The following is a 26,851-nucleotide window of genomic DNA, read 5'->3' as shown; positions in this document are numbered from 1 at the left end:
CTGTACTTACTTTTACTGCCTACTCCTGACGAAGTGAATTGTGTTCACGAAACGCGTTGAGTTATCTACAGGCAATCCATCAATTACAATGTTTATTATGTATCTTTATTTCTTGACCCTTTTACGAGTTCTACCATATACCAGAATGTATTAAGTCTAATTGTACTATCTGATTACCATTATTATTGTCTTTAGATCACTTATACCCATATGTATTTCATCTATGTAATTCCCACTACCATGGGATACATGTGTATAGTGAATACTTTGGTTCTACCTATATTTGGTCCATAGACTTTTTAATAAATGATTTACTTTATCTCTACCTATCTGGTTTTTTCTACTATATATTTATAATTTAATTTTACAGCTGGACACACCTCATTTAAAGTCCCACATTGCTTTTATCTTGTGTTAACCAAATTAGGGATGGAGACTCTTTTGGTCAGGAGTCTCATTTAAAGTCCCACTTTCCCTCCCCTTGCTTCATATCTCAAAACAGGCACCAGATTGGCCAATCGGGAGCACCGGGACTTCTCCTGGTGGGCCGGTCGGTCCGAGGGCCGTTCCACTTTGTTCCCTTAGATTTAAAAATGGCGCCGCCCGCCAACATGTCACCGCGCATGCGCCGCCGTCGCTCGGGAGAGGCCGTACACGTTCGCCTATTCCCGGGAATAGCCGAACATATACAAGCTTTCCCGAGCGGCGGCGGCGCATGCACAATGACGTGTTGTGCGGAGCGGCGCCATTTTTAAATCTATGTGGCCTCAGGAACAGGTAAGACTCCTCCACTGCCTGCCATTATGCGGGGCTGCAGGCATACTACAAGAGATGCAGTGCTGCGGGCATGGTACACCTGTACCATGCCCGCAGCACTGCATCTCCTGTACCATGCCCGCCGCCCTGCATTCTCCTGTACCATGCCCGCAGCCCTGCATTCTCCTGTACCAAGTCCGCAGCGCCGCATTCTCTAACACCTAACTAACACCCCACCCCCTGTCATCCTCATCCTCATTTTCATCTCATCTGGCAACCTAATGATACCTTACTAGCATCCCACCCCTGTCATCCTCATCCTCATCACACCTGGCAACCCACTAATACCTTGCGATACACCATTGCAAAGACAAGTAGAAACGAGGCACAGGATTCAAATGATCACAAAATAGATCAGATCCTAATAAGGCACAACTCTGATGTAGCTGTTCACAACAAAAACAGGGTTCCTCTTGAAACAGAGGGCCCAGATTTGAAGTTTCATGTATATAAAGTCAAATGAGAGCATCTAACAGCCTGAGAGTGCACTCCTGTGACCTGTTTTCAGCTGACAGCGGCTGATGTCAAAGAGCTGGTCCAGACTGGCGAAAGATTTCCACCATATGATCAGGATCCACCCAGGACAAACACCTGGCTAATCCTCTCAGTGAGCTGCTGAGAGCCTGAGCCAGCTGCTCCCTCCCCCTCCACAGCCCAGTGCTCCGGTGAGCACAGGGGGGGCAGAGCAGACAGCGGCAACTGCCAGTCACCAGCTCTCTGCTCATAGAGCACTGAGAACAGAGCGATTAGTTTGATCGTTCAGTTCTCAGTCTTAGAGCCGACAGGGGACAGATGCAGCACCCACCTAGGTAAGTATGTTTTTAAAAAAAAAACCATACTTCTCATTTAATATTAGTATCGGTTCACAAATGACAACATAGATTAGTCAACGCATTTTGGGGGCTCAATGATATCCCCCTTCTTCAGGGCTTAATAAGTAATCATAAGAACTCAAAAATGACACAAAACACCAAGAGTTAATTATTAGCTGCATCATGTAAAGCCAAAATGAGTAAATCTGCAAAAAGCTACCCATATTCAAACCACAGGGCAGGAGGGATAAAAAATTCAGCATCTCCAGTCATGCAGTCCTTAAGACAAAACAAGACTGGTGAGGTAGTATGCCTTAAGGTTTTATATAGTTTTCACTGGTAGTTTGGTGGCTTGTGATTTGAATGAGGGTAGAGCAACCAACAATATGCAACCATGGAAGAGGCACCAAGAAAAAGCACATTATGCTAAAATGAAATATTCTACGTGTGTGATACCAGGGGAATCATTACCTGTGAGAGGGGCTGATTTGGAGAAAGTACTGTGAGGAGAAGAGTGGGAAGGAGCGCTGTGTCTGGTTGGAGAAACACACATTGCCATCTCCTCTCGCAAGAGGCATCTTTTAGGGTGGTCATCGGGAAGGTCCTCTAGACATTTTTGTAGAGCCACTGTCAGTAGATCCAGCCTCTGCCGCGACTCCACAAGGCGAGCTTGTACCTAATTAACACCAGAAACATTCTATGAAACATTGATTTTCTAGATAATGTTCAGTTTACAAGAGATAAAGCTATAACTTTCTTCACGCTGTGTGCTGCAGCTGTGAAGTCCCTTCTATACTGTATTTGTCAATTTTTCTTACAGGAAGATATTCATCATCCAAGCCAATATCTGTCAAGTTCAGTAGGATCAGTGCAATTACATTTTAGCCCATGATGTTAAAGATTTACACCCTAGATAACATTAACCAAATCCAAATCACTAATGGCTCGTTTCCACTGAGCTTTCTGGTACGGTTCAGTTCGGTACGGTACGCTATTTATGCCATTTCCATTATAATTGGTACCCTAATTCCGAACCGTACCGTACCACTTTTTTGGTACCCTTTTGTTGGGGTACCAAGCACATTAGTACCGTACCAACAGGGTGGAGCTACACTCTGCAGAAATTGATTGGTTGACAGAGAATCCTCTATCACAGCTTTCCTGCTACACCACGCCTATCATGAAAGCGGTTGTATCCCCCTTTTTGACACTTTTACCTACAGGTAAGCCTATAATAAGGCTTACCTGTAGGTACAAATAATATCTCCTAAACCGGCACGGTTAACTTGCTGGGAGCTTGCCGGAAAAATCACTCCCACGCGCATGCGCGGGAGTGACGTCATCGCGGCTCCGGCCAATCAGCGCGCTGGAGCCGTCTCTTCCGGCCAATCAGCGCGCCGGAGCCGCCGAACCCGGAAGAGACGACGAGGGATCATGGCAGCGCCCGCATCGATGTCCGGGGGTCCATGTCGGGGCTTCGTTTTAAGGTAAGTTAAACATAATGGGCTAGTATGCGATGCATACTAGCTCATTATGCCTTTGTCTTGCAGGTTTTTTTTTTAATTTTTTTTTTTATAGGGTTTACAACCGCTTTAAAGGGTACTATTGGCAGTGGAAACGCAATGTGTACCATTCCGAACCGTACCGTACTGAACCGAACCGTACTGTACCACTCAGTGGAAATGAGGCATTAGGGTCAAATCAGATCTCTCCTGCCCATGGTTGCGTGTTAACAAATGCATATAAAGGAGTGTTATGATGTGTCTTAAAGCTCCAAGCCTCCAAAATTAGACCTGCTTAGTGTGAAAATTGAGAAAAAAAAATTTAGTACATCTCTTTAATTTGTGCACATCTCCCCGTGGTTTATATCTTTATAGACCCTGCAAGTACAGAAAACTACTCAACTACTAGCAGTTTTAGATCTGTACAAGATAAAAGCTAATCATTCTGTAGTCCAAGAAAGAAACTAGAACGGCTAAATAGACTGCTGAAGACAACAAAGGTAAGTGTAGTGGACACAGGGCAGCTTTAAACGTCTTTGAGAAAACCAACAACTTATCAAACAGAAATAACACAAAGCTTTCAGGGGTATGTATAACTAAACAGGGACACATAGTTCATCGTTATTTTACATACACATTAAAGTATATCTAAAGCCCAAACTAATTTTTTATATTTTGGATGGAGTAGAGAATTGGTAAAACCCCTGTCATTTCTTTTTGTTTCCTTTATGTCCCATTTGGGAAAAGCACCCTTTAAAATTATGGACAGTCTTGAACTGCCCCATTCTAGAATGTAAAAAATATTATAATAGTTTAGAGGTGATTTATTCTTCTAAAGCAAATACACTTTTGCAAACTGGTACTGACTAGTAGTATTCCAATGTTTCTCTTATCCTTCTGTTTTTCTCATTCACTCAGCTAATGTAACCTCAAAGCGGATGGAAAGAGGCAGGGAAGGGGCAAACAAGGATTATGTAGGCAACTGACATTCTCCTTATCAACTGATGATGTCATTGGTCGTTAGGACCCCGGGAGCTAGAAGGTTGTATTAGTGTTAGTGATCGATCAATATCGTTTTTTCTTTGCCGAAATGCATATCGGTATCGGCTGATATTTTCGTACAAACAGGTACTCTTGTGGAGGGATCTGGGGGTCTAAAAGACCCCAAACCCCTCCTCTGCACTTAAAAGCATTCAAGTTTGGCTGTTTTGAATGCTGTCATTTTTTTTATCTGGTGCCAGACAGTACCCGGAAGTGATGTCACTCATGACATCACTTCCGGGTTTTTACATGGAAACCCAATCAGAGCCGAATGCGGCTTTGATCAGGTCTTCGGCGGCCGTGCAGGCTGGTTGCCCGGGTCTCCCGGTGGGACGGGAGACCCGGGAGACCCAGGCGAGCCACGGAAGGAGGCGGGAGGGGGGACACCCCCTCCCGCTCCTTGTAATGACAGCCGAGCGGCTTCTCAGCCGCATCGGTTGTCATTACAAGACAACCGACCGCCGGCTATAGGCGCTGGTGCCGGCCGGGGTGATGCCTCTAGCTGCAGGCATCACTCCGGTACAAGCACTTTCCTGAAATATTGGCAATATCAGTCACCTTGGTGGCTGACTCCGATATATCGGGGAAAGTGCATATCGGCCCTCGATATATATTGGTTTTGCCATAATCGGTCGATCTCGAATTAGTGTACAATGAAAACCTGTGGCTTTGTGTAACTAAAAGGCAGGCTTCATCCACCCACTGGCTTGTATAATTTTTAGGCATTTTTCCAAGGCACCCTTGAAGAAACCTCAAGGAACCCCAGGGTGCCTGGGCATCTTGGTTGAAAAAGGCTGCTCTAAACTTCCTCCCCTCTGTGACAGTTGTCACTAGAATCTTCCATAGTGGAAGATTTCCCCTTTTATTATTTTTCTGGTGACAAATCAAACTTTTGGATTTTCATCAATTTTAGTTCAGGTGACAATGGCCACAGAACATAAGAAAGGGACACAGACAGCAATAAAAACCTAAACATAGAGAAAAGCCAGCACTGCCATAGTATTTCAAATTGACCGTTTACTGACGTCCAACATCAGCAAAATAACACCAATGTTTTGAGAGTATGCAGACCGTCTTTCTCAAGGTGACAGGCAGAGACCTTGAGAAATTTAACCTTGATACAGAGGGTCTGTGTAAACTTGAAACTTTGGTGTTATTTTGCTGATATGGGACTTCATTAAATGGTCATTTTAGTATATTGTTGTTGTGCTGACGTGTTGTTTTTTGTGCTGCGTTACTGCTTAGTCCTTACAAAGAAGGTTGCATGAGGTCATTGTGGTGTTAAATGATGTAATACAAGCACTCAAACCTGACAGGAGTTCTATTCTTTTACCATTCTGTTCAAAACTAAAGAAAAAAAAATTTTGGCTTTTGCCAAATAAAGGACACTAGGTTAAAGCTCCAAGTCACCACTTGGAACTTATAGAAGGCTAAAGATTTTATGACGCTGTTAAGCTGGCCAGACACTAGTAGATTTGTGCTCAACATTCTTCTCAAACAAAGGCATTTCTAACAATGTATGTGTTTTTGTTCTGTAAAGTCCATTCATTTCAATGTCAAATGTACTGAGAATTTTCATACACATTTTTTTCAAAAGTCTACTAGTGTATGGCCAGCATTAGGGGCCTAAGCCTCCAATCACCAGGGCTGTTACATGCTCCCCATACCTATTACTACAGGGTTTTTATCTTAGCTCCTGAATGGAGTTGCAGTGTCGCAAAGGGAAGATGAGTATATGCAGCTGGGAGGGAAAGTTTGGTAAACTGTTGCTTTGCTTTGGATAGGCAAAGCACAGGTTCTCTTGATGCTGTCCACAATTTTGTATAGCAATCTACAGTATGTTTTCACATATGTATCATTCTTCTAGACAGTTGGCAAAGAGCAACATGTTAACATTTCCCACTGGGCACACTGATATTTCCAGAGATTAAAAACATATTGGAAAAAGTTAAGTCTTGAAACAGTTTACAAAGTTCACCATCTCACGGTCTTCCCTACTACCCAAAAAGTATACTTAAAGGACATTTCTAGTGGAAAATGAAATATCGTTTTACATGGACACCAGTAGATTATATCATCCATCTTCTTGTATCGTTTAGAGACTCCAATGGTGGTATGTCATTCATTGTAGCAACTTTTATCTCTGCATCTCCCACAAAGCCATAGTGAAAGATTTTCCCTAAATATGAGAATCCTTTAAAGAAACGTGACTCCACTATTTGGTGTTGGAAACGCCACAGCAGTTCTAGTTCTTTTAGTTCTAGTAGGCATTCTCACTTCATAAGTCCCCTAGAAATACAACAAGCCAACATGTGCCAAAATGTAAACTTGTGCAAAGAAATTATATGGAATAAAAACATAATTTAACAAATGTCCAAAGTGGTGAAGAACTGTGTCCATTCAAATAGTCCCAATAAAGAGTGATCTCCAGTCACAATCTCTACCAAGGCATCTTCAACAAACATAAATTAATATGATACTCATAAAAGCCAAAAGAACAGCTCCATAGTGTAGTAAATTTGTAACACATTTATTAAAATCAAAAGTATCGCACTTACAAAGATAAAGAATAACATTGCGCATCCAAACCATCAGATATAGTTATGGCTAAGGCCTTATAGGCTGAAACGCATCAACTGATTTTATCAGCAGTTGTGTTCTGTGGTTCCTGAATAAAGATGAAGATTTTTTAAGAGCAACTACCGGTGTGCGGATCATTTTCTACATATGAACTCCGTTAAACGGCTGTGGATTGGCCACCCGAGAGCTAGTTTATTTGTGAGCTGTATGGGTAGTAGCACCGCTTCTTCTGTTTGCATTTTAAACCATCAGATCTACATCCACAAGCCACACCACTCTATCATGAGTAGGGCGTGATATTACGTGACTTCTGACGTCATCACACAGAGTGCCGCAGCCTATGAAATTTGATGAAGATGCCTTTCTAGGGAGCCCTAGAGATTGTTACCTTAAAGGTGCAGTCTGACCACTGTAAAGATCAGAGTTATTAGACTCAAGTGATGCATGCATTTTGAAGAAGTTGTACCAGTCCAGAACTGCATTTATAAGGGCATGGCGGCCCACATTTATTTAACCCCTTGCCGACTGCGCACAGTATATTTACTGCGACAGTCAGCCCCGGCCAGGCAGAGTGACGTAGATCTACGTCGCTAGCCTGTCACCGGGTTTTGAGCCAATAGCGGGCGAGCGCGCGCCCTCTGAGGCTCGCGCCCGCCTTGGCTCGTTCACAGAGGAGTCCGGGAGTGTGACTGGCAGACCCGATGTCCGCCGGTCACACTACGATCGTCGGTAGAGCGGGAGAAAGGCGGGCGGCGTATGTAAACAAGCCGCCTGTCATTCTCCCCTGTGTAAAAATGGAGATCAGACGGTTCTACTATGTAGAACCGTTGATCTCTGTTTTTACAATAGGAGACATGTCCCACTACAGTTAGAAACACGCCCCTAGGACACACTTAACCCCTCCCTATCCAATACAGTTAACCCCTTCCCTGCCAGTGTCATTTTACAGTAACAGTGCATATGTATAGCACTGATTACAGCAGTAATGTCACTGGTACCCCCAAAAGTGTCAAAAATGTCAGTCAAGGGTTCGATCTGTCCGCCGCAATGTCGCAGTACCGCAAAAAAAACGCAGATCGCCGCCATTACTCGTTAAAAAAAAACACCAAAAATGACAAAAATCTTTCCCTTTGTTAGTAAACGCGATAACTTTTGCGCAAACCAATCAAAATACGCTTTTTGCAATTTTTTTTACCAAACATATGTAGCATAAAATAAATTGGCCGAAAATTTTAAAAAATTTTGATTTTTACATTTTTCTGGGGGGGGGGGGGGAATTTCATATTAAAAAAAAGTGAAAAATATTGTTATTTTTGCAAAATTTACGCATTTTTTTTGTTTATAGCGCATGATCAAAAAATCGCACAGGTGATCAAATACCACCAAAAGAAAGCTCTGCTTGTGGGAAAAAAAGGACGTGAAATTCGTTTAGGTACAGTGTCGCACGACCGCGCAATTGTCCGTTAAAGTCACGCAGTAAAAAAATCGCAAAAAAAACCCTGGTCAGGAAGGGGGTAAAATCTTCCGGGGCTTAAGTGGTTAAAGGAACAAAAAAATGTGCAGAAGTCAGCAATTTCCCACGCAGGGGTTCCACCATAACTTTAAGTTGCACAATGCTTCAGCCTCCTGGCTTACTCTCTTGCCACACGGCTGCTTAAGGCCTCAAGTCTAGGCCTTAAGTCTTCTCCTCAGATCAAACAAAGGTTTCCTTCAAGTCAAGCTCTCTCATAGCATACTCATGATAAGCTCCCTGCTCCTCTGTCATGGACTACATCTGCCTCCTGCAGACATGCCTGCTTTGGCTGCCCCCATGCAGCCTCTCTGACTTCTAGAGAGGATGGTAGTCCTCCTGACTCTCATACACAGACTTCCTGTCTGCTGGGTGGAGCCCTGAGCTCTAACCCCAGGTCTAATATGAACCCAGCCCACACCTGTACAATCAGCATGCCTGCCTCTCTAAAAATCTGGCTTAAACTGCTTAAATAAACAGTGGCATGGGCTGGCCTCTCTACATATCCTCACCCTTGTTTCGCACCGGAGGAAGAAACATATCACCCTTCACCCTACTACCATCCCCAGGGGTCCAAACTTTTCTGACCTTCCTCCTAAAGAGGCGCTTTACCCACATCTTTTTTTGGGTGTGTTTCCACAAGCACTTTTTCCTGACCCTTAGGGTCCCCAATGACCTTTCCACCATCCCTTTTAACTTTTGGCCTTGGGTTCCTACATTTCTTTTCACCTCTCCCAGACCTACTCTCCCAGGACTGTAGGGGGCTTACTTCTATTACACCTGTCTCAATACCTGACTCAACCTCAACCAACACTATCTGTGCTTCAGGTTCACTAATACCTATGGGGTTACCCTTGGCAAACAATTTCTCAGAAATCCACAACTCAGCATTGTCAATATCATAGAGAACTCTTATCCCTTTGCTTGCTGAGGAGGGACCACATACAGGCAAGCAATTACTCTCTATGGGACCTTCCCACAGTTTCACATCACTCCCTGTTGTCCAACACTTAATCAGCGACTGTTCTACCAGCAAATGTTTTTTCAAAGCAGTCTCTTTAACCATTTCTGTTACCGCTGGTATTTTCAATACATCTGATCTGCCCAATAGTGCTTCAGAGTGCCTATCATACACAACCTCTGTATGAAGCAATTCAGCACACTGTGAGACAACTTTCCATATTAACACCAAACATTGCTTTAAATCATGGGTGTCCAACCTTTTGGCTTCACTGGGCCACATTGAGTGTAGAGAAATTTTCTCGGGCCGCATTTAAAATATATACTATAGTTAAGGTATATAAGTAACAAAACCCCGCCGCACCCTTCCCGTGCTGCTGCACCCCCCCCCCCCAGCACTAATTTAACACAACTAGTGGATGCTCCCATCTGAGGCAGCCTCTGCCTACAGTTAGTTGGAAGCCACTGTGGCCATGCCCCCGATTCGACTTCCTTCCTCCCCAGCAAAAAAAAAAATTGTCAGGGGGCAGTGGGCCGTATTGCCTGCATTTCCGGGCAGCAGGTTGGACATGCCTGCTTTAAATGATTCCAACATTGGCTATCTCTGCAATGTACAGACTGTAATGTCCAGCGGAAATTAGCCATACCCCATGGTAACAGTTCTCCTAATGCAGGAGAGGACAGTAAGATATAGACGGGCTGTACACTCCATGATGCTAGCATTTCTTTGAGCATGTTTGTCATCACAAAGTACACCAAATCATTTTTCCCTTTATGCTTTGTGGGCAAAATTTCTGCTGTGCATTCACGCTCACTCGGACCTTCTCCTGCCTCTCTTCCGACTCCCGAGTCTGTTTTAGGATCGCCTTGCACTGACAGTGTTTCACTCCCAACACAGGATTTTGCATTTTCAGACTGAGGAGGCTCTGTTAACCCACTATTCACTTGAACATTTTTAACCTCCTCCGTAAGAAAAACATTATCCTCAGTTTTATCCCATACTTCCCTGCTACACACAAAAAATGAAGATAAGTTCTCATCAGTCCTCAGCCTTGCTGCAGGTTCATATTATTCCATGTTTCCTCATTATGCAGGGTACTACACAGCAGCAAGTCTCTCTTGGGAGTGGATTTTCCCACTGGACTTGCCACTAATCCACCCATACAATAATCAGTCTCTCTCACATTTTTATCAGCAAGAGTCTTACCACTCAAGCCCTCTTTGTGGGAATGATTAGCCGCCTCTCCACTGCAGCTCTACCTTCCAGACGACACTTCCTCTCTTTTTGTCATGGGAGACCGCATTCGCCCAGTAGAACTTTTCCAGCACTCTCCAACTGGCTGTAACAGTTCCTCTTGAGCCCACCAGCCAGGACTTTCATCAGGAACACTTCACCATCCACCACACGTCTTACAATTGACCTTGACTTTTTTGCTACGGGCAACAACACTCATATTTGTAGTCCCGGAAACACAGTTCTTTAGAAAAAGATTTTGGCGTACTGTCTCCTTAACCACTTAAGCCCCGGAGAATTTGGCTGCTGAAAGACCAGGGGGTATTTTGCAATTTGGCACTGCGTGACTTTAACGGACAATTGCGCGGTCGTGCGACGCTGTACCTAAACAAATTTGACGTCCTTTTTTTCCCACAAACAGAGCTTTCTTTTGGTGGTATTTGATCACCTGTGCGATTTTTTGATCATGCGCTATAAACAAAAAAAGAGCACAATTTTGCAAAAATAACAATATTTTTCACATTTTTTTATATGAAATTCCCCAAAGAAATGTAAAAATCAAAATTTTTTAACATTTTCGGCCAATTTGTTTTATGCTACATATTTTTGGTAAAAAAAAAATCGCAAAAAGCGTATTTTGATTGGTTTTCGCAAACGTTATCGTGTTTACTAACAAAGGGAAAGATTTTTGTCATTTTTGTTGTTTTTTTTAACGCGTAATGGCGGCGATCTTTTTTTTGCGGTACTGCGACATTGCGGTGGACAGATTGGACCCTTGACTGACATTTTTGACACTTTTGGGGTTACCAGTGACATTTCTACAGTAATCAGTGCTATACATATGCACTGTTACTGTAAAATTACACTGGCAGTGAAGGGGTTAACTTTATTTGAGAGGGAGGGGCTGTGTGTGTCCCTAGGGGCGTGATTCTAACTGTGATTGGCTATGGCTTGAGCTGTAGGAACAATGATCAACGGTCCTACATAGTAGAACCGTATGATCATTGTTTCTACACAGGGGAGAATGACAGGCGGCTTGTTTACACTAGCTGCCTGCCTTTCTCCCTCTCCCCCGACGATCGCTGAGTGACCCGATGTCCGCCGGTCACACACGCGGGGGGTCCGTGACCACGCCGCGCGCGCGCGCTCGCTCCCCAGAGCCTCACAGGCTAGTGACGTATATATACATCACTTTGCCTGTGAGGGGCTGACCGTTGCAGTATATGTACTTGCGGCGGTCGGCAAGTGGTTAAGGATGCGACACAATATACACCTGGCTGCTCACACAGCAATAGTAGCACAGACAGACAGTGTCTGGCACTCGCTGTTTCTGGCATGCGAGGATCTGGACCACTGCCATCTGTGCCCACATCCTCCACCAATTTTAAAGATCGGGGTGATTAAACTCAAGTGGTACATGCATTTTCAAGTAGTTCTGCCAGTCCAGAACTGCATTTTTAAGGGCATGGCAGCCTACTTTTTTTTTTTAAAGGAATGGAAAAATTCACAGAAGACCGCAATTTTCTATGCAGGGGTTCCACCATTTCTGTAAGTTGCACAATGCATTAGCCTTCTGGCTTCAGGCCTCAAGTCTAGGCCCTAGGTCTGCTCCTCAGACCAACACAAAGGTTTCCGTCTTGTCAAGCTCTCTCATATTGTTTAAAGTGTGATTTTTGTACTGTACTAATCAGTGCACTAGTTAAATTTTCAACAATACCAGATCCTAGTATTCAAGGAATTTATCAGTACAGTAGTCCTTGCAACATAGTGGCTAAGAACAATCCTCAGAAAAATATATTAGGCTCTCTCATAGCTTAATCACAACCAGCTCCTTGCTGTTCTGTCACGGACTACATCTGCCTTCTGCAGACATGCATGCTCTGGCTGCCCTCATGCAGCCTCTCTGACTCCTAGAGAGGATTGGAGTCCTCCTGACTCCAATGCACAGATCTGTTTGTTGGGTGGAGCTCTCCACTCTAACCCCCGGGTCTAATATGAACCTAGCCCACAACCGTGCAATCAGCAAGCCCGCCTCTCCAAAAATCTGGCTTAAACTGCTAAAATAAACAGTGGCACGGGCTGGCCTCTCTACAACACTCAATACTTTGAGGGTCAACACTATCTGATAAGCGGTTTGTCTTAAATGGGGTACACACTAGTAGAAAATCTGGCGAAAATTCCCGTCCGAGGTAAAATCGTACGATTTATGGCTAGTGTGTACACAACTTTCAGCAGCCGATGCCGACATTTTCAACGAAAAAAAAACACCAAAATTTTTATCGTCTGTCACCAGATGACCAATTTTCGTTTAATGTGTATGCAGTACGTCCGTGAAAAATCGGATACGAAAGACCGCGCATGATCTGAAGTTGCTGACAACCCAGAAATCTAGGAACAAATGTCCCAAAAAAAAAAATCGGACGAGAAATTTTGTGAACATTTATGCACTGTCAACTAAAACAGGTTATGAATGCTGAGCAAGAGAGAGAAAAATCGGAGGATATTTCGTCCGATTTCCATCAAGTGTGTACGGCCCTTTATTCACTATTGGTGTCATGTGGAGTATTTCCGTGCATAGTGAACGGCTTTGGGATTTTTCTTATATATGGAAGCTTGACTTTTTTTTGCACTCTTGTTTGGGACTATTTGAATGGACACAATTCTTTATCACTTTGGACACTTGTTTATTGATATTTTATTTTTTCAAATTTCTTTGGCACTGGACATGTTTATATACTGGTATTGTTTTTTTTTTTTGGAGTTAACCATGTCAGCTGCATTATATTTTTATTATTGAGTCTGAGCAGGGGTATTATTCCTTTAAAGCCAACATGTGCATGTGCATCAGCTTGCCACCATTCACATAAAGCTGAAATGTCAGTTTAGATCAGCCTTTCTCAACTAGGGCTCCTCTAGAGGTAGCCAGGGATTCCTTGAACAATAGGCAATTCCTGCCTCTCAAAAGGGTAATCACTGACACCAATGATCTTTTATTTTTTTTTAACCACTTCCCGCCCGCCCTATTACAAATTGACGGCGGGAATGTGGTTGAGTTATCCTGACCGGACGTCATATGACGGCGGCCAGGATAACAAGCTGCTGCGCGCTGCTGAGAGAGCGCACCGCAGCGATCGGGCATGTAATGTGTCCCTCGGACACAGCGCATACCCGATCAGGGTAAACAGCCAATAAAATTGGCTGTTTACCACGTGATCGGCTGTGTCCAATCACAGCCGGTCACAATAACATTGCAGGAGCCGGCGGTTAAGGTGACAGGCTGCTGCGCGCTCCCGAGAGCGCGCACCGCAGCGATCGGGCATGTAATGTGTCCCTCGGACACAGCGCATACCCGATCAGGGTAAACAGCCAATAAAATTGGCTGTTTACCACGTGATCGGCTGTGTCCAATCACAGCCGGTCACAACAATAACAATGGAAAGCTGATACTACTGATCTAAGCTGTTCTCCTCACACACACCGATCATGTGAGGAGAATAGCAGAGATCAGTGATCAGTGAGTACATTTACTGTCTAATTGTAGTAAAAAGTGCACTACACAGCCCCCCCCCCAATAAAGAGGACCTGTCACCAGTGTCACTCACAGCCCATCTGGATCTGTCAGAACATCTGGATCTGTGGATCTGTCATCACATCTGGAACATCTAACAACCCGCCAGTACCCATCAGTACCACCAGTACCCGCAAGTACCCACCAGTACCGCCAATACCCACCAGTACTGTCAGTACCGCCAGGACCCATCAGTACCAATCAGTACCGCCAGTACCAATCAGTACCGCCAGTATGGCCAAAAGGTTTTTAACAGCACAGGAGGCATTTGAAATGATAGCCGAGTCAGGTGATGAGAGTGCCGGGGAGCTCGCATCATCCGATACTGGTTCGGAATATGAGCCAGTGGAGGATAGTGGATCAGACCTTGAATCCGAGGAGGAAACAGTCCGTCCTCCTAAAGGGATAAGGAGAGTAAGCCCAGAACACTTTCCGTCAACTAGCAGCACCAACACCGCTGCAGCTAGACCCCAAGAAGAGGAGCCCAGTACCAGCACTGGAATAACTTGTGCAACCCGAAGAAGCCGGGCCCAAACCCACCTTCCCGATGCCCTGGCAAACCCCGTATGGTTGCCTGCCAGCTCAGGAACAGCGATAATCCCCCCTTTCACCGCACAGCCAGGTGTGCAGCCCAACACTTCAAATTTTTCGCTATTGGATTATTTTTATTTGTTTTTTCCCCAAGACTTGCTGGAGTACATTGTGGACCAAACCAACCTTTACGCAGGTCAATTTATTGCCTCCAACCCCGATTCTTCCTATGCCCGCCCGTTCAATTGGCGCCGTCTTACAGTGGACGAATTCAAAATATTTTTGGGACTTACACTCAACATGGGGCTTTCTAAGAAAAATTAAGTCCATGCCTACTGGTCCAGCCACCCCATCCACCACATGCCTCTTTTTTCCGCTGTCATGTCCAGATCAAGGTATGACATGATCATGCGCTTCCTCCATTTTAGTGACAATTCACAATGCCCTCCCCGAGATCATCCCAGCCACGACAAATTATATAAATTGCGCCCCCTAATAAATTATTTTTTACAAAAATTTGCTGAAGTGTATGTCCCAGACAAAAACATCTGTGTGGATGAATCCCTGATCCATTATACTGGCCGGCTGCACTTCAAGCAATATATCCCAAATAAGAGAGCCAGGTATGGGGTGAAGATTAACAAATTATGCGAGAGAGCCACTGGGTATGTCTATGCCTTTCGTGTCTATGAAGGCAAAGACTCCCAGCTCCAGCCCCCCGAATGCCCAACATACATCGGAACCAGTGGGAAAATTGTCTGGGACCTGGCATACCCCCTGTTCAAAAAAGGATACCATCTTTATGTGGATAATTATTACACCAGTCTTCCCCTTTTTCGTCACCTATACCTGGAAGAAACCCTGGCCTGTGGTACCAGCAGACAAAATCGGAAGGGATTCCCACAACCTTTGGTCCAAAAAAACCTTCAACCGGGGGAAACCGCATTTATGAGGAATGAGGAAGTGTTGGCCATGAAGTGGAGGGACAAGAAAGATGTCTACATCTTGTCCACCATCCACAATGACACCGTGGTGGAGATTCCCCGAAGACGTGGCCCCATTACAAAGCCTGAATGCGTCCACGAATACAATTTGTTTATGGGGGGGGGGGGGGTGGATTTAAATGACCAGATGCTGCAGCCCTATTTATCAACCAGAAGGTCCCGTTACTGGTACAAAAAAGTTGCATTTTACCTATTTCATATGGCCATGTACAATTCCTTTGTCTGCCATCAAAAAACACCCGGAAACCCACACCTCCACTACCTCAAGTACATTGAAGAAATCATCACTGCCCTAATATACCAACAAGGACCGGCCCCAGCAAGCATTCGCTCGGATAGTGTGAGTAGACTTCACGAGCTACATTTTCCCTATAGTGTTCCCCCCACAGAATCAGGAAGAAGGCGCCAAAAGAGATGTCGTGTGTGCAGCAGTAATGGAATTAGAAGAGACACAAGTTATCATTGTCCCGATTGTCCCTCCCAACCTGGCCTATGCATTGGAGATTGCTTCAAAATCTACCATACAGCCATAAGATTTTAGATCCCCTTAATTTTAAGACTGCCATTTCCCTTTTTGAAATACCCGTCCAGATCACCATGCTACCATGTTTCTACGTTACCAGACCCTGGCCTGTTTACCGACGATGCATTTGCCTGCCGCTTTGAAAACCACGTTTCTGAAATCCATGTGTACCGACCTCAGCCTGTTTACCGACGATGCCTTTGCCTGACGATTTAAACCAAGTTTCTGACTTCCAAGTGTACCGACCCGGCCTGCTAATCAACCACGCTTTTTGCCTGCCACTTGGACTGATCTTTTGCCCTTCTACTTCAGTAGACAGGGGTCTCACATATATGTGAGGGGCTTCAGAAGAGAGTTAGGAGTATGGAAAAACCGTTTTTGGTTTTCTGTGTTCCCATAACAGGGTTTGGAGTCCGGAGGCTTCAAAGCGATTTGGGTGGGAGAAGCCTCTACCCCTGTCCCCATTCTTTCCTGACAATCAATATTTTGTGGGGTTGAACATATCGCTGCATATAATGACCCAGGACTTTATAGACCACATCTCTGCCTGCTACCTGGACCAATGCTTGGCTGTGCTGACACTATCCCTGCTTGCTGCCTGTAATGACTATGGACAGTATCCCTGCTTGCTGCCTGTAATGACTATGCACAGTACTCCTGCCTGCTGCCTGTAATGACTATGGACAGTATTTCTGCCTGTTGCCTGTCCGATTGCTTTTGCTGTCACGGACCACATCCCTGCCTTCTACCTGGATGCTCTCCTCTGTGGACCACTACTAAAACCACAGGTAATCTTTTATTTACCCTTTGCTCAGCAGAATATATTTTGGGGTGTAATTGGTATGTACATGCTATGTGTTAGAAATATGAAGGGCCTTCAAAAATGTAATAGGTTGTCAGGAAATTAGATGTAAAATGCATGCTCCTAGAACGTCTGAAGGTGTCTACTTGGATGTTGGGTCTCGGTTTATGGCCAGGCGGTGTAAAAGTCCCACACATATGGTATCGCCATACTCAGGAAGAGTGGCAGAATGTATTTTGGGGTGTCATTTTTGCTATGTACATGCTATGTGTTAGAAATATCCTATAAATTGACAACTTTGTGTAAAAAAAATAGGTTTTCATTTTTTTCCCACATTTTCCAAAAACTTGTGGAAAAAAATGACATGTTCAAAAGACTCACAATGCCTCATAGAATATACGTTGGAGTGTTTTCTTTCCAAAATGGGGTCATTTTGTGGGCAATTTCATTGTCTTGGTGCTCCAGGGCCTTCAAAAGTGTGATAGGTAGTCAGAACATTATGTGTGTAATTTATGCTCCTAGAATGCCTGGCGGTGCTACTTGGATGTTGAGTTTCGTTATGTGGCCAGGCTGTGTAAAAGTCTCACATATGTGGTATCGCCATACTCAGGAGGAGTGGCAGAATGTATTTTGAGGTGTCATTTTTGCTATGTACATGCTATGTGTTGGAAATATCTTATAAATGGACAACTTTGTGTAAAAAAAATGCGTTTTCATTTTTTTTCCACATTTTCCGAAAGATTCTGGAAAAAAATGACATGTTCAAATGACTCATAGATTATACGTTGGGGTGTTTGCTTTCCAAAATGGGGTCATTTAGTGGGCTTTTTCAATGTGCTGGTGCTCCAGGGCCTTCAAAAGTGTAATAGGTGGTTGAGAAATGAAAAGTGTATTTTATGCTCCGAGAACGCCTGGAGGTGCTACTTCAATGTTGGACTTCTGTATGTGGCCTGGCTGTAAAAAAGTCTCACACATGTGGTATCGCCATACTCAGGAGGAGTGGCAGAATGTATTTTGAGGTGTCATTTTTGCTATGTACATGCTATGTGTTGGAAATATCTTATAAATGGACAACTTTGTGTAAAAAAAAATGCGTTTTCATTTTTTTTCCACATTTTCCGAAAGATTCTGGAAAAAAATGACATGTTCAAAAGACTCATTATGCCTCATAGATTATACGTTGGGGTGTTTGCTTTCCAAAATGGGGTCATTTAGTGGGCTTTTTCAATGTGCTGGTGCTCCAGATCCTTCAAAAGTGTAATAGGTGGTTGAGAAATGAAAAGTGTATTTTATGCTCCGAGAACGCCTGGAGGTGCTACTTCAATGTTGGACCTCTGTATGTGGCCTGGCTGTAAAAAAGTCTCACACATGTGGTATCGCCATACTCAGGAGGAGTGGCAGAATGTATTTTGAGGTGTCATTTTTGCTATGTACATGCTATGTGTTAAAAATATCCTATAAATTGACAACTTTGTGTAAAAAAAATAGGTTTTCATTTTTTTCCCACATTTTCCAAAAACTGGTGGAAAAAAATGACATGTTCAAAAGACTCACAATGCCTCATAGAATATACGTTGGAGTGTTTTCTTTCCAAAATGGGGTAATTTTGTGGGCAATTCCATTGTCCTGGCCAGTCAGGGCCTTCAAAAGTGTGATATGTAGTCAGAAAGTTATAAGTGTATTTATGCTCCTAGAACGCTTGAAGGAGCTCCCTGGACGTTGGGTCTCTGTATGTGGCCAGGCTGTGTAAAAGTCTCACACATGTGGTATTGCCATACTCAGGAGGAGTGGCAGAATGTATTTTGGGGTGTCATTTTTGCTGTGTACATGCTAGGTATTAGAAATAGTTTATAAATTGACAACTTTGTGGGAAAAAAAGAAAAAACAATTTTTTTCTTCATTTTCCCAAGAATTGTGGGAAAAAATTAAAACTTCAAAAAACTCACCATGCCTCTTACTAAATACGTTGGACTGTCTACTTTCCAAAAAGGGGTCATTTGGGGGGTATTTGTACTGTTCTGACATTTTAGGGCCTCAAGAAAGGAGCTAGGCCGTTAGTACATCAGGTGTGATAAATTTTCAGGAATTGGTACCATAGCTTCTAGACTCAATAACTTTCACACAGACTAATAATAACACGAATATGGGTTATTTTTACTAGAGATAAGTAGCAGTATACATTTTGGCCAAAATGTATGAAGAAAAATTAATTTTTTGCAAAATGTTTTAATAGAAACTAAAAAAAAAGTGTTTTTTTTTCAAAATTTTTGCTCTTTTTCTGCTTATATCACAAAAAATAAAAAACCCAGTTGTGATCAAATACCACCAAAAGAAAGCTCTATTTGTGTGAAAAAAATGATAAAAATTTTGTTTGGTTACAGTGTAGCATGACTGAGCAATTGTCATTCAAAGTGTGAGAGCGCTGAAAGCTGAAAATTGGTCCGGGCGGGAAGGTGTTTAACTGCCCTGTATTAAAGTGGTTAAGAAGGGGGGGGGGGGGGTTATTTCCAAAGACCACGAATGTAAGAAGCATTCTTCCCAATGACCATAATGAAATTTTATTTTGAGCTGCAGCCTGGGACGTTATGAAGGTATTTCAAGGGTTCCTCCATGTTAAAAAGGCTGGTTTAGATGGTCATGGCATTTGAAGAGCAAAAAAATACCTGTGGATCCTACCAAATATCTTATGACCTGATAACTTCCTGTGCTCTCTGCCTATGCTGCACTATTTTCGGTTACATTGTTTCCAATTATCTTTGAGATATACAGACGCAATCTCCTCTACGTTATGAAGGAAAGGAAGGTGGTGTTTGAAGTTTTTTTTAGGGAGTTTAGAGAGCTATGGCCACCCAAACCTGCACGAAATCCCCTGTTTCTGGAACTCTGGGTGCTGGCCAAAGGAATCCCACCACACTCTATGGACCCCACACCTTTAATGTCAGATCACATCAAAATTTATTAAAGCCAGATATTGCACACTGTACCCCTCCTAGGGCCACTACTCTCTAATCTTTCACCCAATAAAGCGCTTGATCACAAGGATGCGATGACATCATTAGTGTGTGACTTCCTGCTTTCCTATCCTGCCCTAGGGTGAGAAGGCTGCTTCTCCATAGATACAGTAGAGTGAGTAAGTACAGGGCCGGTGCTAGACTATTTTACGCCCTAGGCAAGACCAGCTACTTGCGCCCCCCCCCCCAAAAAAAGGGAAGGGGTTAAAAACTCCTCCATGTCATACCCAGTAAACCTTATCCGATTGTTCCTCCATGTTATGCTTTCATACCCAGTGACCCCCCCATATTCCTCCATGTCACACCCGGGGACCCTAATGTCCCTCCGTGTCACACCCAGGAACTTTAATGTTTTTCCATGTCACACCCTTGGACCCCAATATTCCTCCATGTCATGCTGTCATACCCACTGACCCTGATGTTCCTCCATGTCACACCCAGGGACCCCCGTGTTCCTCCATGTCATGCTGTCATACTCAGTGACCCCAATGTTCCTCTATGTCAGACCCTGATGTTTTTCCATGTCACAGTTGGGGACCCTGATGTTCCTCCATGTCACACCTGGGGACCCTGATGTTCCTCCGTGTCACACTTGGGGACCCCAATCCCCCATGGCACACCCAGGGACCCCAATTCCTCATGGCACACCTGGTGACCCCTATCCTCCAAGTCACACCTGGTGACTTTGATTCCCCATGGCACACCTGGTGACCCCGATTCCCTTTCATACCAGGGATGCTCCATGTAACACCCAGGGACCCCGATCCCCTGTTCTGGGGACACTAACTGGGCGGTATGAAGAGAGTGGCCCCCACTCTGCCCTCCTTCACAGTGATCCTGCTGATTCCGTCTCCCAGGACGCTCCTCACCTGGACCACAGTGCTCACCACAGCTCCAACCGGCTCCTGGTGGAGGGAAAAGCAGCAGTCAGAGAGCTATGCATGTCCTTCATCACCAACCTCCTCAGGCCATTCTGGTGCCTCGTCGCTTCTGCCCCAGTGAAGTTTCCGCCCTCCAGTGCCGAGCTCCGGCTCAGGTTCAGCTCTCCTTTGCTCCCTGCTTAATACTGACCCAGGGAAATGAACGGCTGCCCATCGGCTCAGTGCAGAGAGTCACTTCCTGCCTGGGGTTAAGGCCGCTCAGCTCCAGCTGAAGAGGATCATCATGCAGGCAGCACTCTGGGTGGCTCCATTCCTGCCTCTTGGGGCCCCTCCAACAGTGGTGGAAAGCCAGGGCCTGATAGTTTCGCCACTGCCCAAGACACCTGGCATCTTTCTCTGTATCTTCTTCCTCCCCTACCGCCACCTCTCCCCTCAGCTCACAATAATCATTCATGATGGAGAGAGAGTGCCGACTCCTGGCTGCGCCCCTAGGTGGCAATGCGCCCTAGGCGGCTGTCTAGTTTGCCTAGTGGAAGCACCGACCCTGAGTAAGTATTGTCATCCTGGAACAGGAAATATATTACTGGCAGGATCACCAAGTGAAAAAAAATCTGCAAAAAAAACAAATGCATCTAATATCACATCTAAGATCATTATGCTGCAATATGTTACATGTTTGTTTTAGGATTTAGATGGGTCAACTGGGGACATCTCCTAGGCTCCATGCAAAAAAGGAATAGTTTCTGAGATGTTTGAAAAGCCAGCGTGAGAAATTCTATTTACTATAATTTTTGTTGTTGTTGCACCGAGTTTGAATGTAAGCCATGAAGCTATACCAACTGCAGTGCGAAGTAAATTTCACAGCATAAGGAGCTCAGCAAACCCACATGAAATGTAATAACTTCAGTATGTTAAATATAAAAGGCTCATAACAGTTGTAAGCCGTGGGAATAAAGCAGAGTTACTGCTGTGGTAAATCATTTCACCCTTTACAGAGACTCCAGGAATAAACATGAACATTATACAAACCTCATTGACCGCACTCTTGTCCTGAGCTTTGGCTCCTCCAACCATCCTCAGGGCGTTCTCTGCCCCCTCGGACACCGCCCGCTCCACCCGATAGTGGTGTCTCAGCTCCTCAATGTGCACTTCAGTGTGTGAGAGCTCCGACATGCCTAAGGCAGACAGGAAAGACAATAAGTATGCCACTAATTACTTTGAACTAATTTTTTTAATTAAAAAAAAAAAAAAAAAAAAAGAAAAACAGAACAAAAACATAGCAATACAATGAATTAACTTATTCTCTCTGGAGAAGAGACGCTTGAGAGGGGATATGATATCAATGTACAAATACTGTACTGGTGACCATAGCATAAGGAACAAACTTTTCAGAGAAAGGGAATACAATAAGACACGTGGCCACTCACTAAAACTAGAGGAAAAAGGGTTTAACCTTAAAGTGCGTAAAGCGTTCTTTACTGTCAGAGCAGTAAGGATGTGAAATTCTCCTCCACAAGCAGTCGTATCAACAGGGAGCATTGATAGTTTCATAAAACTATTAGATGGGCACCTTAAAGACCACAACATACAGGGGTATACAATGTATGGTTAACAGCAAACACACACACATCATAGGTTGAACTGGATGGACTGATGTCTTTTTTCAACCTCACAAACTATGTGGCTATGTAACTATGATGGAGAAAATAAATTGTATAGTGTGTACAGTATAGGTAGCTCACCAGAATCTTAAAGGTAAAGTAATACATGGAAAAACAAAGCCCTTCATTTCATATACTAACTATATGATGTAAAGAGTTACAAAATGGCTGTAGCCTATTAACACTTCAGAAATGAACACTTATATGTGAGGTCATAAGCTTGAATTATTCCACACAAAGTCCTTAGTTGTTTTTTTATGTTATCTTAGATCCATTAAATATGTAATACATAGATGCTTAGATCAATAAAGTAGAATTAAAGGCAAACTTTTATTTTTTTCATTTTGGATAGAGTAAGGGAGTTTTATAAATCGAGATGTAAAATTTATGAAAATTTTAAAACCGAGAAAAAAAAAACATTTTTTCCCTGTTTTTTTCGGAACAAAAATTACATTTTCGGAATTTTTTTTAAAAAATTCAGCGTTGAATAGTTTTACAAATTTCAAGTCATTTTGTTTCTATTATACACATTATGCTTAAAATAAAAGTACAGCTTATTCGGCAAATAAAATAAACTTGCTTTTTAACATTTGTGATGATCCAGAAGCAGCAGAAAGGGTGTTTCTTAAGAACTCTGGAGGAAAAAGCCCCTCACACTTTCATTCTGGTCCTCATCATTTTATTCCATAAAGTATTTTTAAAGTCTTAAGTCTTAAGGACACCTCTTACATGCCAGGATGGGTTTTGTCATGCTTGTAGCATTTGGAAAATAATATTTCTTCTCACAATATTTGCAAAATGCGGCATTGCTCTTAGCAGAAATTGCACCGTGGAAATGTTTCCAAACTCTAGTCTCCGCATTGTACTGAGAGAAGGAAACAAAAAACCAATTTACTGACCAAACTATAGGGAAACATTATGCTATGATGGCAGAGAACATTATTATGAATCATTTAAAACAGGGCTCAAAATTTCAAGTCATGAGCTACTAGCCAGGCCTAAAGAGTTACTCGCCACTTGTTGCCCCACCCAAACCCTACCCTGCTCCGCCCCTAAACACGCCCTCGTAAAATATCTCATAAAATTACACTGTTAAATGTTTTATTCAGAATTAAGTTACAAATGCCCCCTTACAACGCAGAGCGCCCACAGCGTGCCCCCTTTCATTGCAGAGCACCCACAGCATGCCCCCTTTCATTGCAGTGTGCCCACAGCGTTCCCCCTTTCATTGCAGAGCGCCCACAGCGTGCCCCCTTTACTGCAGAGCGCCCACAGCGTGCCCCCTTTCATTGCAGAGTGCCCACAGCGTGCCCCCTTACAATGCAGAGCGCCCACAGCGTGCCCACTTACAATGCAGAGCGCCCACAGCGTGCCCCCTTACAATGCAGATCGCTCACAGCGTGCCCCCTTACAATGCAGAGTGCTCACAGCGTGCCCCCTTACAATGCAGAGCACCCACAGCGTGCCCCCTTACAATGCAGAGCGCTCACAGCGCTCCCACTTTCAATGCAGAGCGCCCACAGCGTTCCCCCTTACAATGCAGAGCGCTCACAGCGTTCCCACTTTCAATGCAGAGCGCCCACAGCGTGCCCCCTTACAATGCAGAGAACCCACAGCGTGCCCCCTTACAATGCAGAGTGCTCACAGCGTGCCCCCTTACAATGCAGAGCACCCACAGCGTGCCCCCTTACAATGCATAGCGCTCACAGCGTTCCCACTTTCAATGCAGAGCGCCCACAGCGTGCCCCCTTACAATGCAGAGCGCTCACAGCATTCCCACTTTCAATGCAGAGCGCCCACAGCGTGCCCCCTTACAATGCAGAGAGCCCACAGCGTGCCCCCTTACAATGCAGAGCGCCCACAGCGTGCAATTACCTGATGCAGCGGGCGGCTTCTCATCAATCCTGCGCGTCCTCTGTGTCTCCCGAGTCCACCTCCTCCTCCTTGGCCAATTGCAATTGTTCGCCTTTCGGCCAATCAGTAAACGGTCTTGCACCCGCCTCCTAAATGGCCAGTAGGAGGATCAGGAGGAGGATCCCTGTAACAATAGCGAATATTCATTCGCTATTGTCACACAATAGGTGGGCTCAGGGCGCACTGCTCTGCGCCCCGAGTCCACCCTTTTGTGAAGAAGAATGTAATTGCAGGCTGCGCTGTGAACGGCGGTGGCGGCGGCAGCGGCAGGGGCAGGCACAGGCACTACTAGTACATTTCCCATACACGGGACTACAGCATAGACCTTACTCGCCATGCTCATAATTCCACTCGCAAAATGCGAGTAGGCGAGTGGAATTTTGAGGGCTGATTTAAAAGTTAAAAAGCTAAACTAATTTGTCAGATAAATTACCTGTCAATTAAGGCCTGAGAGGACAAAAACTATCATCTACTGTATCCCAACAATCATCCAATTGTAGGAGGTACAAGAGGGAGCCCACAAGCAAACTAAACTGGAGCCATTTACCTGCAGTGCCCCTTAGTGGCAGAAATGCATATTTCTCTTGTTTGAGAACTGCATTGAGAAGTACAGTGTTACTTGAATTGTATTCCAGGATTTGGTTGTCTTCAGCTGAGAGAACTTGCTAAAAATGTAAGACTATATATAAAGTTTCGGAAAACTTTCAGTAAGGTCTTCACATTATATAGTTTGAATACCATGTCATAGATATAATATTTATCATTGTAAAAGAACATATTTGGCTCCTATGATAGACGTCACACGTCCCGGCATTGGACCGGTGGTCTGTCTATCAAAGGAGCAGGGCCAGGAGGTGGTGCTGTGTGGGATGGCGAGCGACCGGCAATTCAAATTAAAGCTGTTACAGTGGGGCAATCCTCGCTCTGTGATTATCCGGCTGGCTTTCCTCTTCCTCTCTCTTCCCCTGGGAGATCGCTGGGAGAACGGCTCCCAAGGCAGCCCCACACTCGCTGCTATAGGTAAATAATGAATATGGGCTGAAAGTGAACACTTCCAGGTTTAATTTGATGGTATGTACAGTATCTCACAAAAGTGAGTACACCCCTCACATTTTTTGCAAATATTTTATTATATCTTTTTATGTGACAACACTGAAGAACTGACACTTTCCTACAATGTAAAGTAGTGAGTGTACAGCTTATATAACAGTGTAAATTTGCTGTCCCCTCAAAATAACTCAACACATAGCCATTAATGTCTAAACCGCTGGCAACAAAAGTGAGTACACCCCTAAGTGAAAATGTCCAAATTGGGCCCAAAGTGTCAATATTTTGTGTGGCCGCCATTATTTTCCAGCACTGCCTTAACCCTCTTGGGCATGGAGTTCACCAGAGCTTCACAGGTTGCCACTGGAGTCCTCTTGCACCCCTCCATAATGACATCACGGAGCTGGTGGATGTTAGTGACCTTGTGCTCCTCCACCTTCCGTTTGAGGATGCCCCACAGATGCTAAATGTGGTTCAGGTCTGGAGACGTTCTTGGCCAGTCCATCATCTTTACCCTCAGCACCTTTAGCAAGGCAGTGGTCATCTTGGAGGTGTGTTTGGGGTCATTATCATGTTTGAATACTGCCCTGTGGCCCAATCTCTGAAGGGAGGGGATCATGCTCTGCTTCAGTATGTCACAGTACATGTTGGCATTCATGGTTCCCTCAATGGACTGTAGCTCCCCAGTACTCATGCAGCCCCAGACCATGACACTCCCACCACCATGCCTTACTGTAGGCAAGACAAACTTGTCTTTGTACTCCTCACCTGGTTGCCGCCACACACGCTGGACACCATCTGAACCAAATAAGTTTATCTTGGTCTCATCAGACCACAGGACATGGTTCCAATAATCCATGTCCTTAGTCTGTTTGTCTTCAGAAAACTTTTTGCGGGCTTTCTTGTGCATCATCTTTAGAAGAGGCTTCCTTCTGGAGTGACAGCCATGCAGACTAATTTGATGCAGTGTGCGGCGTATGGTCTGAGCACTGACAGGCTGACCCCCCACCCCTTCAACCTCTGCAGCAATGCTGGCAGCACTCATACGTATATTTTCCAAAGACAACCTCTGGATATGACGCTGAGCGCGTGCACTCAACTTTATGAATTATGTAGAGCAACAATTTATTTTTTCAGATCCCCAGAGAGTTCTTTGCCATGAGATGCCATGTTGAACTTCCAGTGACCAGTATGAGAGAGAGAGAGCGATAACACCAAATTGTTTACAAATGTTTGTCTTTTTTGTAAATAAACATAATTTACATTTTTTTTTTATTATTGCGCCTGTGGTCAGCTAGTAAATAGCTACTTAAGGTAGCCTTACATGGCTTTATTTTTCTTTTCATTCAGAAAATCATTTGAACCCCCATCCATGCTAACAGGGTGGATAGGGGAATCTTTACTGTTGTATTCTGTTGTGTTGATTCTGTAGGAATTCAAGCTGCCTACGGCTA

At 44.3% G+C, this 26,851-nt stretch overlaps 1 protein-coding gene across 2 annotated transcripts in view; it reads right to left on the bottom strand.

The window, feature by feature from the left end:
• LOC309554456 (serine/threonine-protein kinase N1-like) overlaps window positions 1–26,851 on the bottom strand; it is a 172,992-nt gene that overhangs the window by 62,991 nt on the left and 83,150 nt on the right. For both annotated transcript variants that reach the window (XM_082256195.1, XM_082256196.1), the window contains exons 5-6: window positions 21,805–21,950; window positions 2,100–2,304 (exon numbers count right to left, since the gene is read on the bottom strand). In XM_082256195.1, the coding sequence (XP_082112321.1) occupies window positions 2,100–2,304; window positions 21,805–21,950 (351 nt within the window). The remainder of the gene's footprint in view (window positions 1–2,099; window positions 2,305–21,804; window positions 21,951–26,851) is intronic.

This window comes from Pelophylax lessonae, assembly GCF_965119305.1.
Source record: "Pelophylax lessonae genome assembly, chromosome: 4".
Lineage (NCBI taxonomy): Eukaryota > Metazoa > Chordata > Amphibia > Anura > Ranidae > Pelophylax > Pelophylax lessonae.
The sequence above is the reverse complement of the archived record's forward strand: the minus strand, read 5'-3'. Positions and strand labels throughout refer to the sequence as shown.